The 16693-nt window shown below is 50.5% G+C and overlaps 1 protein-coding gene across 1 annotated transcript in view; it reads right to left on the bottom strand.

Annotated features, from left to right (window-relative positions):
- The window catches only part of C3 (complement C3), a 36286-nt gene that overhangs the window by 11676 nt on the left and 7917 nt on the right, over positions 1–16693 (bottom strand). The window contains exons 18-24 of the mRNA XM_040629474.1: positions 11315–11423; positions 10957–11042; positions 4756–4898; positions 4454–4666; positions 1492–1558; positions 1307–1393; positions 358–561 (exon numbers count right to left, since the gene is read on the bottom strand). Of these exons, the coding sequence (XP_040485408.1) occupies positions 358–561; positions 1307–1393; positions 1492–1558; positions 4454–4666; positions 4756–4898; positions 10957–11042; positions 11315–11423 (909 nt within the window). The remainder of the gene's footprint in view (positions 1–357; positions 562–1306; positions 1394–1491; positions 1559–4453; positions 4667–4755; positions 4899–10956; positions 11043–11314; positions 11424–16693) is intronic.

Raw genomic sequence — 16693 nt, 5'->3', positions numbered from 1 at the left:
GAAGGGGCTCAGGGCGGAGTAGGAGGAAGAGCTTCTAAAAGGGGAAGGGACTCAGAGGGTGGGGCGATCAGAGAGAAAAGGGGGACGGAGTTCTCAGAGGAGAGAGGTTCAGAGAGGGGAAGGTTCTCAAGGGGGTTCAAGGCAAAGGGGCCTCAGTGAGAGAGGGTGCTCCCTGGGGCTCAGAGGGGCCCTGGGTCTCAGAGAAGGGAAAGGTTGGGGGGAGGTCTTTGAGAAGAAGGGAAGCAGAGAGGGGAGGGGCTTCGAGGAGAGGCGGGGCCTCGATAGGGGGCAGGGTTTCCGAGAGGACACTCCTCGAGGAGGGGGCTGGAGGGGGGCGGGTCTGCAACGCAGGCGCACCCTTCTTGATGAGCTCCAAGGACTCCTGCCGTTTCTCCAGGCCGAGCTTCTCCCACTGCTCCGTTTGGTCCAGGTAGTGCACGGCGATGACGGTGGGCGTCATGCCGATCATGTTTTGCTCCCCGCAGCCCGACGGGGTCACGATGAGGTGCTTCAGACGGTTCGCGTCGATGGCGTCCTCTGCCATCTGAGCCACCGGGGTCCCTGCAGCCGGGCGGGAGGACCGCGCTCAAGCACCGTGGGGTGGGGTGCGGAGAGCTGGGGCTGTGACCGGCGATCCCAGGCTCCCACCAGCCAGTGCCAGAGAGGCCAGGGGCACTTGGGGGCTGAGGGGTATGTGATCGAAGGGGAGCAGCAGGCTGAGTGGCCAAGGGGTGTGTGTGTCTACATTGGTAGGGAAGGGGGTCTTGGGCTTCATGGGAGAACTCTGGTCGCTGAGTCCTCTTGTTAGACCAGTGGCGAGTTCATTCCAGTAACAATCGTCACGAATACTTAGATCGTGCTTGATGCTGTTTGCCAAGCGCTGTTAGAGACCCTCCTGGAGCATCTCATTTAATCTCTCAACAACCCTTTGATATAGGTACTCTTATTCGTCCCCATCCCAGATGAGAAAACCAAGGGTCTCTCCCCAAAGCCTTACTGCTTGCAAGATGCCTTTCCAGCAACTTCTTCTCCCTTCTTGCTCCAGTCCTCCAACCCAGGCATTTAAGTTCCAAAATTTCCTGCTCTTGAACTATCCTGTTTCTCATTTAAACTTCTTTATCAGCAAAAGCTATTTGCTGAACTAAATACTGCCTGGAGCTTTTCTATAAAACAGATCAAGGAGGGGGCTCACTGTCCTAGCGGAAGTGGAGAGGGGAGACTCAGTAATAAACGCCCCCAGAATTAGGTGGAACTGGGTCCCCTCCTCCAGGGTCGTGCCTTCCTGGGTCAGGGCCAGTTGGCTCACCTTGCAGGAGGATCCTGGTCTCGGAATCTGTGTCTGGGACTTGGTCGCTGAGGTCTGCGGCACGGACCTTCACTTGCTGCTCTCCCCCTGCCGGCAGAACCGGAGAGGAGGATGGCCACAGCGCTCTCCCATAAGGCCCTGCGTCACCACTCAGGCCTCAACCCCTCTGCGGGGGGCTGACTCACCTTTGCCCTCCTGTTGGGGGTTCAGTGTGTGAACGGCCACAGTCTGGTTGACTCTGACTCCTTCCGGCTGAACCATGTTGGGATGGGGGGTGGGGGGAGGTCAGGTAAATAAAAGAACAGACAGACACAACTGGTCAGCGAAGACACTGTCCTTCACATAGGCACAATGGCATCACCCATCCTAGCTGTGTGACCAGGAGTCAGTTACTTCACTCCTCTGTGCCTCAGCTTCCTCCCTTCGAAAGAGGAAGCAATACAAACATCTACTTCATATGGTTGTCCTGGGAATTAATCACAAAATTATACATTGCTAACAAAACAACACACATTTTTGAAAGCTTCCTCTGTGCTAAGGTACTTTCTTTGCTCCCTGGGGTTGACGTTTCACCTTTGCAACAAACCCAGCGGGGTGAGTACTGCTATTTTAACTCCCATCTCAAAGGTGGGATACACAGAAAAGTGAAGTCACTTGCCCAACATCACACAGCCAGTAGAAGAGAACCCGGGTTTGAACAGGGCAGTCTGGTTTTTTTGGGGGGGGGGGCGGAGGCAGGCTAAATGACCCAAGAAAGTCTGTGTTTTCAACTCAGTGCCTTTCGAACGTCTCTAGAACAAAAGAATGTGCATAAAGTACTCAGCACAATGCCTGGCTCTCAGTAAGTGCTCAGTTAAAATAGGGAAATCTTAGTATCAGAGTCCCAGCTGACGCTCTCCTGCATCTGCGGAAAGACCTCCATGGTGGACTGCAGCTGTTCATGCCTTTCCAGAACATATTCTCCTTTAGGCTGATATTAATGCCCAAATTTTCTTTTGGAGACCGAGTCTCTTCCAATGCTGGTAAATATTTGACACCCAGCTGTCCAGGAAGAAAAGATCCCCCTTTGCAGCACTGCCCATTTCTGTGCTGTGAATATCTCCTCCACGATAGATTTCAAGCTCCCAGCATCCGAGAGTGCAGAATCGGGAAGTTGTGGGCACACTAGCTCTCGTGCGTTGGATCATGCAGGCTCCAAGCACCCTCCTAGGTTTTCAACCCATCGGTGTCACACTGAGCCATGCTGGGGCCCCAGGCAAAAGGGATAATAAAAAATGTGCCCCTATTTAAAAAAAAAAAAAAAAAGGGGGCGCCTGGGTGGCACAGCGGTTAAGCGTCTGCCTTCTGCTCAGGGTGTGATCCCGGCGTTCCGGGATCGAGTCCCACATCAGGCTCCTCCGCTATGAGCCTGCTTCTTCCTCTCCCACTCCCCCTGCTTGTGTTCCCTCTCTCGCTGGCTGTCTCTGTCTCTGTCGAATAAATAAATAAAATCTTAAAAAAAAAAAAATGTGCCCCTAGGGGTGCCTGGCTGGCTCAGTCGGAAGAGCATGTGACTCTTGATCTCAGAGTTGTGAGTTCCAGCCCCACGTTGGGTGTAGAGATTACTAAAAAAAAAATATGATCTTAAAAAACGTGCTCCTAGAGATATATTTTTATGTATGTTTGTATGTTTTAATGGGTAGTTATATTCCAGAACATTAAAGTAGTTGAAAAAAAAATGAGTTTGGGTGCACCTGGCTTGGTCAGTAGGGCGTGTGACTCTTGATCTCAGGATTGTAAGTTCAAGTCCCACGTTGGGTGTAGAGATCACTTAAAAATAAAATCTTTAAGGGGCGCCTGGGTGGCACAGCGGTTAAGCGTCTGCCTTCGGCTCAGGGCGTGGTCCCGGCGTTATGGGATCGAGCCCCACATCAGGCTCCTCCGCTATGAGCCTACTTCTTCCTCTCCCACTCCCCCTGCTTGTGTTCCCTCTCTCGCTGGCTGTCTCTCTCTCTGTCAAATAAATAAATAAACTCTTTAAAAAAATAAAAATACAATCTTTAAAAAAAAAATACGAGTTTGGTTCCATTAAAGTCAGGAAAGAAAAATTAAAATCGGTTCTGGTTTGGGTATAAATAAGATATTTCACTATAAAATAGCACTGTCAGTTTTAAAGCATTCGCTTTTCAATGTTTCAATATTTTTTTTCAACTACTTTAACATTTTTGGGGAAAATTAACCATTGATCAATTTTAACCGTTAAAAAAGACACGTATATGGAGGCCATATTTTCCCTTTAGCTTCAGGGAAGCTGAATGTGGCTTGACTTGATACTGTCAGATCCTCTCTGTTTAAAACTCTAAAACTTTGATCTTTTGTTCATCACGGATTTTTTTTTTGGCATTAATTTTGGTCCCTTACAACATTGAAGGAAAATATTGTCGCCCTTATTTATGATTTCACATTTTGCTTGAAAACATTAACAAAAGATGACAGGAGGCTTTTATTTTTATTAATGACTTGATCTCTTATCACTGTAGGAAAGAGTAGAAATGTAACTGTGAATATATATCCTTAAGGATAAAAATCATACGTAAAACTAGAAGTTCTTATGGTCTCACATTGTATGTTATTGCTTTCTAAAATTTGTTTTGCGTGGGACACCTGGGTGGCTCAGTCGGTGAAGCTTCTGCCTTCGGCTCAGGTCATGATCCCAGGGTCCCGGGAGCGAACCCCAGCATAGGGCTCTGCACTCAGCGGGGAGTCTGCTTCTCCTTCTCCCTCTGCCTGCCTCTCTGCCTGCTTGTGCTCTCTCTTTGTCAAATAAATAAAAAATCGTTAAAAAATGTGTTTTGTCAAACATGTTTTCTCAAGATTTTTAAAGTCAAAAGAAAACTCCTATATACTGAAATGTGTTAAAAATATCATATTTGGTATTAAAATACATTTTCATTTAAAAACGTATCACTGGTTTTTATTACTGAGTTTTTTGGTGCCCCCTAAAAGTCCCGGTCCTGCTTCCAAACTTGTAGGACTCCTAAATTTCCTAAGCTGGACACTGGACACTCTTAGTGTCTCGGAGTCGGGGTCTCCAACCTGGGTTGACAGCACAGGGAGACAGGAGACTCTCCTGAAGGACAAGGGGCTGCAGGTGCCCCAAGGACTCACCACGACCTTCAAGGTCTTCTTGACACCATCGCTGATGAAATGCCTGTAGACGGCGGCCTTGACCTCCACCTCATGTAGGCCGACCTTCAGAGGCACAATGACATAAGGCACGGCCACTGAGGACTTGGCTGGGATTTCTATAGTCTGTTGGTAGCGCTTCTTGGAGGTGGCCATGCTGCAGAAGGCTGGATTGTAGAGCAGTTCCACCTTGACCTGTCGGGGGAGAGAGTATCAGTCAGGGGCATGTGCCATGGACCCCCCACCAAGCTCTCCATCATGCCTCTGCCACCCCAGGGACCCACCTTGAGCTCCCCCACTTCCTGGTAATTGTAGAGCACGGCTCGGATCTCCACCTGCTCATTGCGCACGACGGAGTAGGGTAGCCGCAGGTCAATGAAGAAGTCTTGCATCACTGTGACCTCATAGGGGTCAGCCACGCAGATCCCTGCCCGGGAGAGGAGTGTCAAGGGAAGGAGGCGGACAGTGTCTCAGGGCTTGCTCCTGCCTGCGGAGCTGAGCCACGCTTAGCCTGCGTTTGCAGAAGCCCGCAGACTAAACAGCTTCCACGGTGATACCTTTGCCGATGGTCGTGGCAGCTGAAAATTGCTGTGATGGCGCGAGTTCCGTTTTCTTTCGTGGTTTTAATCATTGGTAGGTGTGCAGGTGGGAAGAACTCAAGCATAGCTGACTGGTCCATATCTGTGCTCTCCCCAAGGGCAGCCCAAGCTCCATGTGGTCACTGGGCACTTGGAATGTGGCTAGCTCTAGCGGGAACCGGATTCCTCCCTTTCTTTCATTTCACTTCACTCAGATTTAAACTTAAGAACTGATGTTCGTCGTGACTATCCTACAACCCCCTGAATCATACACTTTCAAAGGGCGACTTTTGGGTATGTGAATCATAGCTCAATTTAGAAAATGATGCTTCCGTGATTGGAAAACTTTTTAACGTATGTTTGGAACAACTTGGATAGGCCAAGCTACCTTTTCAGCCGCACATTTTACAAATCCTAAAACACAGATCAAAATATTTCCAAGGAGGGGCGCCTGGGTGGCGCAGTCGTTAAGCGTCTGCCTTTGGCTCAGGGCGTGATCCCGGCGTTGTGGGATCGAGCCCCGCATCAGGTTCCTCTGCTATGAGCCTGCTTCTTCCTCTCCCACTCCCCCTGCCTGTGTTCCCTCTCTCGCTGGCTGTCTCTATCTCTGTCGAATAAATAAATAAAATCTTAAAAAAAAAATTTCCAATGAAAGGCTAGGGGCACCTGGCTGGCTCCGTCAGGGAAGCATGCGACTCTTGATCTTGGGGTTGTGAGTTTGAGCCCTATGCTGGGTGAAGAGATGACTTAAAAGTAAAAAGAGGGGCGCCTGGGTGGCACAGCGGTTAAGCATCTGCCTTTGGCTCAGGGCGTGATCCCGGTGTTACGGGATCAAGCCCCACATCGGGCTCCTCCGCTATGAGCCTGCTTCTTCCTCTCCCATTTCCCCTGCTTGTGTTCCCTCTCTCGCTGGCTGTCTCTATCTCTGTCGAATAAATAAATAAAATCTTAAAAAAAAAAAAGTAAAAAGAAAATCTTAAAAAAAAAAAAAGGCTAGCACTCCAGTTGAGGTGCTCTGTAGGTATAAAATACGTGCTAGATTTCGAAGGCTTAGTACAAGCAGAAGTAAAATACTTCATTCATAATTTTGAGATGTTAATAGGTTATTCTCAAATTTAACAGATTTATCCTCGTAACATTATTGTTAGTGTGACAGGGGTTTGTGGATGTTTACAAAATGTTGAAAGAATAAAAAACTGTTGAAAGAATAATATTTGAATATATTTGGTTAAGGAAAATATGTAATAAAATTGATTTCACCTACTCCTTTTCTTTTTTCTTTTCTTTTTCAAGTAGGCTCCATGCCCAGTGTGGGGCCCGAACTAATGACCCTGAGATTAAGAGTTGCACGCTCTATGAACTGAGCCAGCCAGGCACCCCTCACCTGCTCCTTTTTTATGGGGCTACCAGAAAATTTAAAAAGACACATAGCTTGCGTTGTATTTCTGATGACAGGGCCGATCTACAGGGAGTGAAAATGATGCCAGAAACAATGGCTATTTGTGTTACAATGGTTACTGCATTAAATTCAAACCAAGGGTCATGCAAGCAAAATTTGCAAAAACATATTGAAAATAATGTTATGCTAAAGAAATAAAACAAATAAAAATATTGTTACACTAAGAAATCTATTAAGATTTTTCTTTCCTTATTCTTCAGTGGTGAAAAAAAAATTATCAGAGGCTTGAACGAAATCCTTCTTTTCTTTTCTTTTTTTTTTAAAGATTTTATTTATTTATTTGACAGAGACAGACAGCCAGCGAGAGAGGGAACACAAGCAGGGGGAGTGGGAGAGGAAGAAGCAGGCTCTTAGTGGAGGAGCCTGATGTGGGGCTCGATCCCAGAACGCCGGGATCACTCCCTGAGCCGAAGGCAGACGCTTAACCACTGCACTACCCAGGCGCCCCGAAATCTTATTTTCTAACCTGAGGTCATTTATTCATCGCCCTTGGGATGTCTGCTCTAGTCATGGAGCTATTTACCATTTCTTATGTACTATTTGTTTTTAAATTTTTAAAAAAACGTTATTTTTTTACTAATCTCTACACCCAGCCTGGGGCTTGAACTCACAACCCCAAGATCAAGAGTGGCACCCTCCACTGACTGAGCCAGACACCCCTGTTTTTATGTTTTTAAACTCAAATTTAATTTACTATGGTGTGTGAAAAACCAGCTTTTGCACCACAAATAGGAGGTTCCCTCAAGGAAAGCGAAACGGTTTTGTTCAATACTGGTTAGCTTGTGTCGTGCCTGCAGAAAGCTGCACCTGCCCCTCTCTCCTTGCTGATCGAAGTTGTTCAGCAAGAGCAGGAGAGAGGAAGGCGTGCTTGCCCCAGACTGAGCTCTTCCCTTTGAACAAGATGGAAGGACTGAAAGAGAACCAAAAGAGGAATGACTTCAGACGCACCATCCGTGTTACTTTTAAGGCAGTGAAACAATTCCTCTGAGTGATACCGGAACAGCGGCTACATGGGGGGTTTGTCCAAACCCCCGGAACGGACAACACTGAAGGGGATCCCTAAGCTATTGGCTGAGGTTAATAGTAATGTGCCCAGGGGTGCCTGGGGGGCTCAGTCAGTGAAGCGTCCGACTCTTGATTTCAGCTCAGGACATGATCTCAGGGTCGTGAGATGGAGCCCCCACATGGGGCTCCCTGTTCAGTGGGGAGTCTGCTTCAGGATTCTCTCTCTCCTTCTGCCCCTCCTTGCACCCTCTCTCTAAAATAAATAAATAAATCTTAAGCCAAAAAAAAGTATCCATATGGGCCCTTTGATCGAAGCAAATGTACCACCCTAATGCAAACAGGGGTTAAAAAGGGGAAGTGGGGAAATGGAGGGGGTGGGACAACTCTGTGCTTTTTGCCCAATTGTTGTCGTAAACTTAAAACTGTTTTTTAAAAAAATAAAATACCTATTAATTAAAAAAAAAAAAAAGAAAAAGACTGACTCTGGTGCATGATTTGGGGGATTTGAGGAAGCGTCCATGCTTCTCTGAAAGGCATTTAGCCTTTCGTCTCTAAAATATGTTTGGCTCCACTAAGAACACACACATCGGACATCTGTCATATGCCAAGTGCCATGATAAGGGCTACCTGTGTATTAACTCATAAAATCCTCCCAACAACACTGTGAGTAGGTACTATTTCTACTGGGCCCATTTTATGGATGAGCACAGAGAGGTTGAGTAACTTGACTCAGGCCACACAGCTCCCCAAGGGGGGACCTGGGATTTGAACCCAGGCATTTAAGCTGGGGAAGCTCCCTGCTTGTAACCCTGACTTTTGAATTCATAGTAGCTCAGGAGTCTGAAATTTCCAAGTTCCGTTGGTTACAATGCTATAACAGTTATTCTGAAGCTCTAAGGTGATGTTCCTGGAAGGTTCATCCCCGGGTGATCTTGGGCAAGTCACCTTCCTTCCCTGGCTTCAGTATCCTCATTTGCAGGAGAACAATAGTACCGAGGTCATAGGGTGGTTGTGAGCATTGGCTGAGATAATGTGTGGAGAGTTAAAATCGTCCCTGGTGAGACAATGAGGTCAAGAAGGTGTCACAAGGGCACAGAGAGCGGAATCCAAAAACCACAGGGCCCTATAGGATTCTGTCCCCCCCATCCCGCCCAGGGGATATTGGGCAACTTCTGGGGACATTTTGGGGACATGTCACAACTGGGTGGGGGGTGTGCTACTGCAGTCTAGCAGGTAGAGGCCATGAATGAATGCTTCTCAGCATCCCACACTGCACAGGGCAGGGCCTACCACAGAAAACCACCCTGCTCAGAGCCACACCGTGGCTCCATGTGCATATAGACCCCCTAGGGACCACATTAAAATGCAAGCGAGGAGTGGGGTCCAAGATTCTGAATTTCTAACAAACTCCCAGGTAAAGCATCTTTGCCAGATTGCTAGTGGCTCAGGAACATGGTTTCAGGACAAGGATCTAAACTGTGGCTTTGGGGCACCTGGGGGGTCAGTCAGTTAAGCATCTGCCTTCAGCTCAGCTCACGGTCCCGGGGTCCTGGGATTGAGTCCCGCATCGGGCTCCCTGCTCAGTGGGGAGCCTGCTTCTCCCTCTCTCTCTACCTCCCCCCCAGCTCATGCTCTCTCTCTCTCAAATAAATAAGTAAAATATTTTTAAAAATTTAAAAAAAAATACAGGACACCTCACAGAGAACCTCAAAATAGGTACCCGGAGGACGGGTAAATATGAAGATGCTCTGATCTGAAACATGGGTGGGAGGGCCACAAACCAGAAGTGTGTGTGCTGAGTTGTACTGGGGTTTCAGGCAAAAGGAAGACTGTGTGCGCATGCGTACCCGATTGCCCGCGCTATCCTCGCTTGTTCGGGAGAAACTGCCAAATAGTTTCAATTCCTTCAATTAAAACAAGACAAGCAAAGAAGCAGGTTTTGGGGGCGCCTGGGTGGCGCAGCGGTTAAGCGTCTGCCTTCGGCTCAGGGCATGATCCCAGCGTTATGGGATCGAGCCCCACATCAGGCTCCTCCGCTGGGAGCCTGCTTCTTCCTCTCCCACTCCCCCTGCTTGTGTTCCCTCTCTCGCTGGCTGTCTCTATCTCTGTCGAATAAATAAATAAAATCTTAAAAAAAAAAAAAAAAAAGAAGCAGGTTTTGAAAATCTTGAAGCCAGGGAAGGAAAATGGTAATAAGGTGTAATTTATTATAAATCGTAACAAAGCGAAATTATTAAAAATTATTTAAAATGTTGGTTTGGTATAAATAAATATCTTAAGTCTTCATACACCTACTTTTTAATGTTTCAGTATTGTTCTCAACTACTTTAATGCTCAGGGAAAAAAGTGAAATAGACATAAATCAGGCCGAGGAGGCACACATTTTCCCTCTTGCCTCAAACTCCAGCGTGGCTCAGCACCACACTTCTACTTAAAATGTAGATATTTTGTTCATCATGGATTTTCTTTTCTGCATTTACCTTGATTTTTAAAAAATGATTGCATGAAAATGCCACTTATCTGGGCACCTGAGTTTTTTGGCGCCCATTTAAAATTGACGCTTAAAGTTAGTGTGGCCCTTTCCTCACCCTGCTCCCTGCCCTGCTCAAACCCGCGCGGGATGGGCAGGGCTCCCCAGGCTCTCACAGCTGTCTCTCTGCGGCGGCAGCCCCGGGACAGCCAGATTTCATAATCTTTTTTTTTTTTTTTAAGATTTTATTTATTTATTTGACAGAGAGACAGCCAGCGGGAGAGGGAACACAGGCAGGGGGAGTGGGAGAGGAAGAAGCAGGCTCATAGCGGAGGAGCCCGATGTGGGGCTCGATCCCAGGACTCCAGGATCACGCCGTGAGCCAAAGGCAGATGCTTAACGACTGAGCCACCCAGGCCCAGATTTCATAATCTGACCACCGATGTTCCAATCACACATTTCATTCTGCTTCCTCTTATACGTTTTCTTAATTGCTCTACCCACCATGCTATCGACATCACCCCTTCAGGGTGTTTGTGGTTGCAAATTATTCTGCAACGGTAGACATCCATCCCTATACCTTTGTCCAAACCTATAGATCGCACAACACCAAGAGGGAACCCTAACGGCAGCTATGAACTTGGGGTGATGATGACGCGCCCATATAACAAATACGCCGAGCGAGATGCTGGTAGTTGGGCGGACTGTGCATATGGGGAGGCGGAATGAGGGTGTGTGGGGAATCTCTGTACCTTCTCCTCAATTTTGCTGTGAACCTAAAACTGCTCTCAAAATAAAATCTATCTACAAAAAGCACTCTGTGACCCACAGAGTAGGATCTGACACCCCTCCAGTCACCAGGGAGCAGAGGGCCAGCCACCAAGAAACAGGGATCTCTCTGGATGGGATGAGAAAACACCCAGTGGCCCTGGGGTCCCTGCCTCCCGAGGATGGGGCCACCACCTTCTCTCACCTTTGTTCTTCGACAAGCTCACAGCCAGGATCTCCCAAGTGGTGATGGAGTCTTTCAAAAACACATTCATGGTCTTCGTGGAGATTCTGGATGGGGGAGACGGGGGTGGGGGGATGTGTGTCCAGGTTGTGGGGGCACGCTGGGATGGAGGGGCCCCAAGGGAAGGGTTGGAGGGGAGTGGTAGCTGGGAGAATGTAAGTAATCCATCCCTTAATTTTTCTAGGCTGGGGTGTGGGGTTGTACAGCGTCTCCAGAGTAGAGGGGGTTGGGGTGCATGCAAATTAAGTGGTCCAGTCTGGGGTGCTATAGGAGCTGGTCTGGGGGGTGGGTTGAAGTTGGGGAGGTATCTCTGCCTTACCCATTTTTCTCGGGTTCGTCGAGAATCTCTATGGTCCACAGCCAGCTCTCAGGGAACTGGCTTCGGGAAACGATGTCCTCTTCTGGCATTATCTCCTCATCCAAGTCACCTGGAAGGCAGGGTGTGGGGAGGGGAGTGATTTGGGTTTAGAACAGCCCCATTTCCCCACTGTCCCTGGAGATATTTATCTCTGTATCTCTGGAGGGGTTCCTAAGCAGCAAAACACCCGTGGCCATGCGATGACTTTGGCCGGGGGGGGGGGGGGGGGGGGGGGGAGGCATGTTTGCCTTTGTGACTCCTTCCTCCATAAAAATACTACTAAAAATTATATTCTATAACTGTGTTGGTATAAAGGCAAAAATAATCCAGGCTGGTTATATTATTTACCCCTCCCCCAATTTTCATAGAATTGAAAGCATACGTCTGAGCCACTCCCTAAGCCTGGTGGCTCCCAGGCTTCGTGCCTGCCGCATCTCATGGTGATGGTCCTGAAGCAAACAGGGAGTGTGAGAGACTCCCCAGACCTGATGGTGACCCCTGGAGAGGGGGTGGCCTTTTCAAGCCTGGCTGACACCATCAGCAAGTAGATGAAGTGGGGCCGGAATAGTTTTCAACCCTGGCTGGGCTTTCTTCAAAATATGATGGGCAGTTGTAACTCAGCTCTGAGTCTGCCAAATAACAAAGTAGGTGAAATCCACTGATGCCTAAATGCACCCACATTCTGGAATTACCCATCAAAGTGCCTTTGGGGTATGCACATGTAAGCAGCTCTCTGTCTCACCCCCAATTGGCTAAAACAAAGTATGCAATGCTCGGAGATAAAAACACCCAACTGTGTGTAAGCCCTATGCTGGTAGATTGGATATTTTTGGCTAATTTTCCTCTTTGAGAAAGGAAGTCTGTAGTTTGCCGGAGTAGAAGGCAGCAAGCCTAGGTTAGTATATTTCGCACAGATTGAAGGGAGAGTCCTTTGTTCACGTGCGTTGGAAATCTTTGGGTCTTTTTTGGGGGGTGATGGTGGAGGGAGTGCTAGCCTTCCAGCTAAAAGAATTTAGAAATATCTGTCCACTTTGGCAATGTCTGGCTTTAAGAGGTGACCGCCTATTAAGAGCCAAAGAAATAAAAAATAAAAAAATAAACAAAAAAATGTAAGTGCACGAAAAAAAACGTGTTACCATATAAGGAGTCCCCTACCTGCTGTCATACAGGCTACGTAAAAATTGATTTTGGGGAAAATTTCCCTTGGCTTGAATTTTGCCGTGATTGGATTGCAAAAAGAAGTTTCAAAAGCAACCGTAAGGAAACAAAGAGGAACTTTACAACAAAGCAACCCAGCAGACACAACCTTAACCAAGTGATCAAGAGTCCCATCACCGACAGTGGGAAAGATCAAGGTCATAAGGCCCCTGACACGATGCACTAAGAAGGCCACAACGTCTCTTTTGTGACAGTGCTGCCAACAATGCAAGAGCTGAATGTGATTATGAGGCAATATTGAGCCAACTCAAACCGCTGGACAGCCCCCTCAAATGCTGACCACGAAAGTCGCTGCAAGATGGACGCTGTGCCAGGGGTTGGGCAGATCCAAGGACACTAAGGAGACCCCCCCCCCCCAGCAAATACGATGTCCAATTCTGGACCGCGTCCTTTTCCTATAAAGGACCCAAACCCAAACCAAACCAGACCAGACCAGACCTGACCAAGTCAGACCAAACCAGACCAGACCAAACCAGAACAGGCCAGACCAAACCAGACCAGACCAAACCAGAACAGGCCAGACCAGACCAGACCAGACCAAACCAGACCAAACCAGACCAAACCAAAGCAAAACCACTGGCACAACTTGAATGAGGCTGGAGGGTTTGGAGGTGGTAACGAGTCAACATTGATGTCCTAATTCCGGTGACTGTGCTGGGTTTTCTGGGAGAATATCTCTGCTTCTAGGAAATCCACATTGAGCTAGTCGGGGGTGGTGGGGCCTCACACGGTTCGGAGGGATAAAAAAAGGTTTTTATGCCCATTTCCAGTTTTTCTGTTGGAGACTCTTAAAAGAAAAAAAAAAAGAGGATTATTTTTGCTTTGATCGGTCAGCCTTCTGTTGTGAAATTTCCCCTTCTTCCTCAGTTTTTAAGCAAAGGCACTCTCTTTTGTGACTTTTCATCCTGTAGTTAATAAGGTAATTTCCCTTGACTTCAAGAACCGCTCACACGGGCCTTTGTTCTTGGAGCCCAATTTGAAGGACACAATTTCTGGTCCCCCATGAAAACAGTGGGATGTGCAACAGAAGTGTTCAAAGGGCCAATCAGAACAATAGAGCAGCGAATGCTCTGCATAAAATGGTTAAAAAGAACAATCTGGAAAGGGTGGGATGAGCTGGGAATTTGCCAAGGTGACCCTCACAAAAGGTCCTGTCCTGCTCCCCATGCGCTGTCCCTGGGTTCAGTTTCGACAGCGCCCATCCTAGCAGAAAGATCTTTTCCTAATCAAGACACATTAAAAAGCATTTTAAAAAAGGAGGGATCAGGCCTCACTGGGCTCAAAGCCTCTCAGCAAATGGCAGTTAGGCAATGTCAGTCCTCTCAGTGCCACTTTGTGATGGAGACTGCTCTGGTTTTGCTTTAAATGGGGTTATTATAAGAGAAATTTCTCTTGGCTTTGCTTAAGATTTATTTGGCCTGAGGTGTAAAGTTTCAAATGGGTACACATTTTGTCTTAGCCAGAACTGAACGAACGAATGAATGAATGAATGAATGAATGAAAATGAAGCAACGAAGGTTGTTAGGCATTGAGTTAGGCACCCCTTTGAAAGCACCATAAATTAGTTTTCTTTGGTAAAGGCAAGCTGAAAACCCATCTCAGACAGAGGCAACCTTCTCCCTCAGACAGGCCCCCTCTCCATCATACAGGTCCTCCTCTCCCTTCAGACAAGCCCTCCTCCCTCAGACCCCCTTCCCCTTCAGATAGGCTCTCCTCCCTTAGATCCCCTTCCTCTTAATATAGGCCCCCTTCCCCCTCAGACAGGCCCCCTTCCCCCTCAGACAGGCCCTCCTCCCTCAGACAGGCCCTCTTCCCTCAGACAGGCCCTCCTCCCTCAGACAGGCCCCCTTAACCCTCAGACAGGCCCTCCTCCCTCAGACAGGCCTTCTTCCCTCAGACAGGCCCTCCTCCCTCACACAGGCCTCTCAGACAGGCCCTCTTCCCTCAGACAGGCCCTCCTCCCTCAGACAGGCCCTCTTCCCTCAGACAGGCCCTCCTCCCTCAGACAGGCCCTCTTCCCTCAGACAGGCCCTCCTCCCTCAGACAGGCCTTCCTCTCTCAGACTGGCCCTCTTCCCCCTCAGACAGGCCTTCCTCCCTCAGACAGGCCCTCCTCCCCCTCAGACAGGCCTTCCTCCCTCAGACAGGCCCTCCTCCCTCAGACAGGCCTTCCTCCCTCAGACAGGCCCTCCTCCCTCAGACAGGCCTTCCTCCCTCAGACAGGCCCTCCTCCCTCAGACAGGCCTTCCTCCCTCAGACAGGCCCTCCTCCCTCAGACAGGCCTTCCTCCCTCAGACAGGCCCTCCTCCCTCAGACAGGCCTTCCTCCCTCAGACAGGCCCTCCTCCCTCAGACAGGCCTTCCTCCCTCAGACAGGCCCTCCTCCCTCAGACAGGCCTTCCTCCCTCAGACAGGCCCTCCTCCCTCAGACAGGCCTTCCTCCCTCAGACAGGCCCTCCTCCCTCAGACAGGCCTTCCTCCCTCAGACAGGCCCTCCTCCCTCAGACAGGCCCTCCTCCCTCAGACAGGCCCTCCTCCCTCAGACAGGCCTTCCTCCCTCAGACAGGCCCTCCTCCCTCAGACTGGCCCTCTTCCGTCAGACAGGCCCTCCTCCCTCAGACAGGCCTCCTTCCCCCTCAGACAGGCCCCCTTCCCCCTCAGACAGGCCCTCCTCCCTCAGACAGGCCCTCTTCCCTCAGACAGGCGGACTCACTCCTGGCCAGCCCCAGGGGGCCGTCGTGGCTGTGGTTGAGCCGCAGCTGGGTGATGTAGTTGCAGCAGTCGAGGAAGGCCTTCACGCACTTCTCCTGCTCCTCGTGGAAGATGAACTGGGCCCGGCGCTCGCAGGAGAACTTCATGGGGTTGTCCCGCATGCCGTCCTTGCAGCACCTGCGCACCTCCTTCGGGTACTGGCCCTCTGTGGGGGCGCCGACCCCGCGTCATGCCCTCGGCCGCAGGCGCTCGGCACGCAGCGCGGGGAGGCCGTCCCCGTGGCCAGGCCCTGCCCTCCTCCCCCCTTGGCTGGGGCGCCGGCCGGGCAAGGGCCCGGGGGCGGGCAGCGCTCCCACCTTTGTCGAGCCTCTTCTCCATGAGCCGGACGGAGCGGCGGCGCCGGGTGGCTGGTTTGGGGCACTCGAGAACTGAGGGGCGGGCAGACCAACGGGATGGGTTAAGCACCGACCACAAGTCCTCGATGTCCTCCCCTCAGTAGCCATGAGGGAGGGGAGTCGTTGCTCCCATTTGACAGAGGAGGAAACCGAGGCTCAGAAAGCAGTGACTTGCTAGGAGGTGGCAGAGGCAGGACTTGAACCCAGGGCCCCCTGACCCCAGACCCTGCCCTCCACCCGCTCTCAGCATCTGGGGGTGGAGGCGCCGCCCCTCCCCGGCGCTCACTTGTCCTGTCGGTGGTCTGCAGGTTTTTGTTGGTCTTGAGGGCCAGCCCTGCGTCGGTGAAGACGCCGGCATAGTCCTTCCCGCTGCCGGCCGTGCAGCCGATGTCGGCCTTCTCCACCACATTCCAGACCTGCGGGCCGGGGAGGGGTCACGGCGCGCCTCCAGCCCCTGGCCAGCGCGCCCAGCCGCCTCTCCGCTCTCGGCCCGGAGCCCCCGCCGAGCTGGGTCCGGCCGTGTGGCCACCGCCAGCGTGGCCTCGTCCATCCGCACTCCCACCCGCGGCCTTCACTTCCACCCCGCCTGCGCCCGCTCCGACCTCCTTCCTGCCCACGCCTGACCCCACTTCCGGTGCCCTCCCCAGCGCCAGGGCCACCTCAACCCAACGCCGCCCCTTTGCCTCAGCAGCCTTCCACCCAACGGGCCGGGCCCACCTTGCTCTGAGTCAGCCGGTTCTTCTTGTTCAGCACGAACACACCCTTGTCCACCGCTACGAGCCCCACTCGGGCCCCTGGGTCACCCTCGATCTTGAGGATCGTCTGCTGTCCGGGCAGGTGTGGCCTCTCGTCCTTCCTGCCACCTTTCACCACCAGCTGTGGGGGGCCGGAGGGGCAGGAGCGAGGCGTCAGCACTGGCAGGCTGGATCTCGTCAGCCGGTCAGCCGAGTCAGAAGGGGAGGAAGGTGGAGCCAGAGAGAGCAGGAAGGCCAGGAGAGAGGGGCGCCTGGGTGGCTC

Source organism: Ursus maritimus, unplaced genomic scaffold (assembly GCF_017311325.1).
Source record: "Ursus maritimus isolate PB19 unplaced genomic scaffold, ASM1731132v1 scaffold_14, whole genome shotgun sequence".
Classification (NCBI taxonomy): domain Eukaryota; kingdom Metazoa; phylum Chordata; class Mammalia; order Carnivora; family Ursidae; genus Ursus; species Ursus maritimus.
The sequence above is the reverse complement of the archived record's forward strand: the minus strand, read 5'-3'. Positions and strand labels throughout refer to the sequence as shown.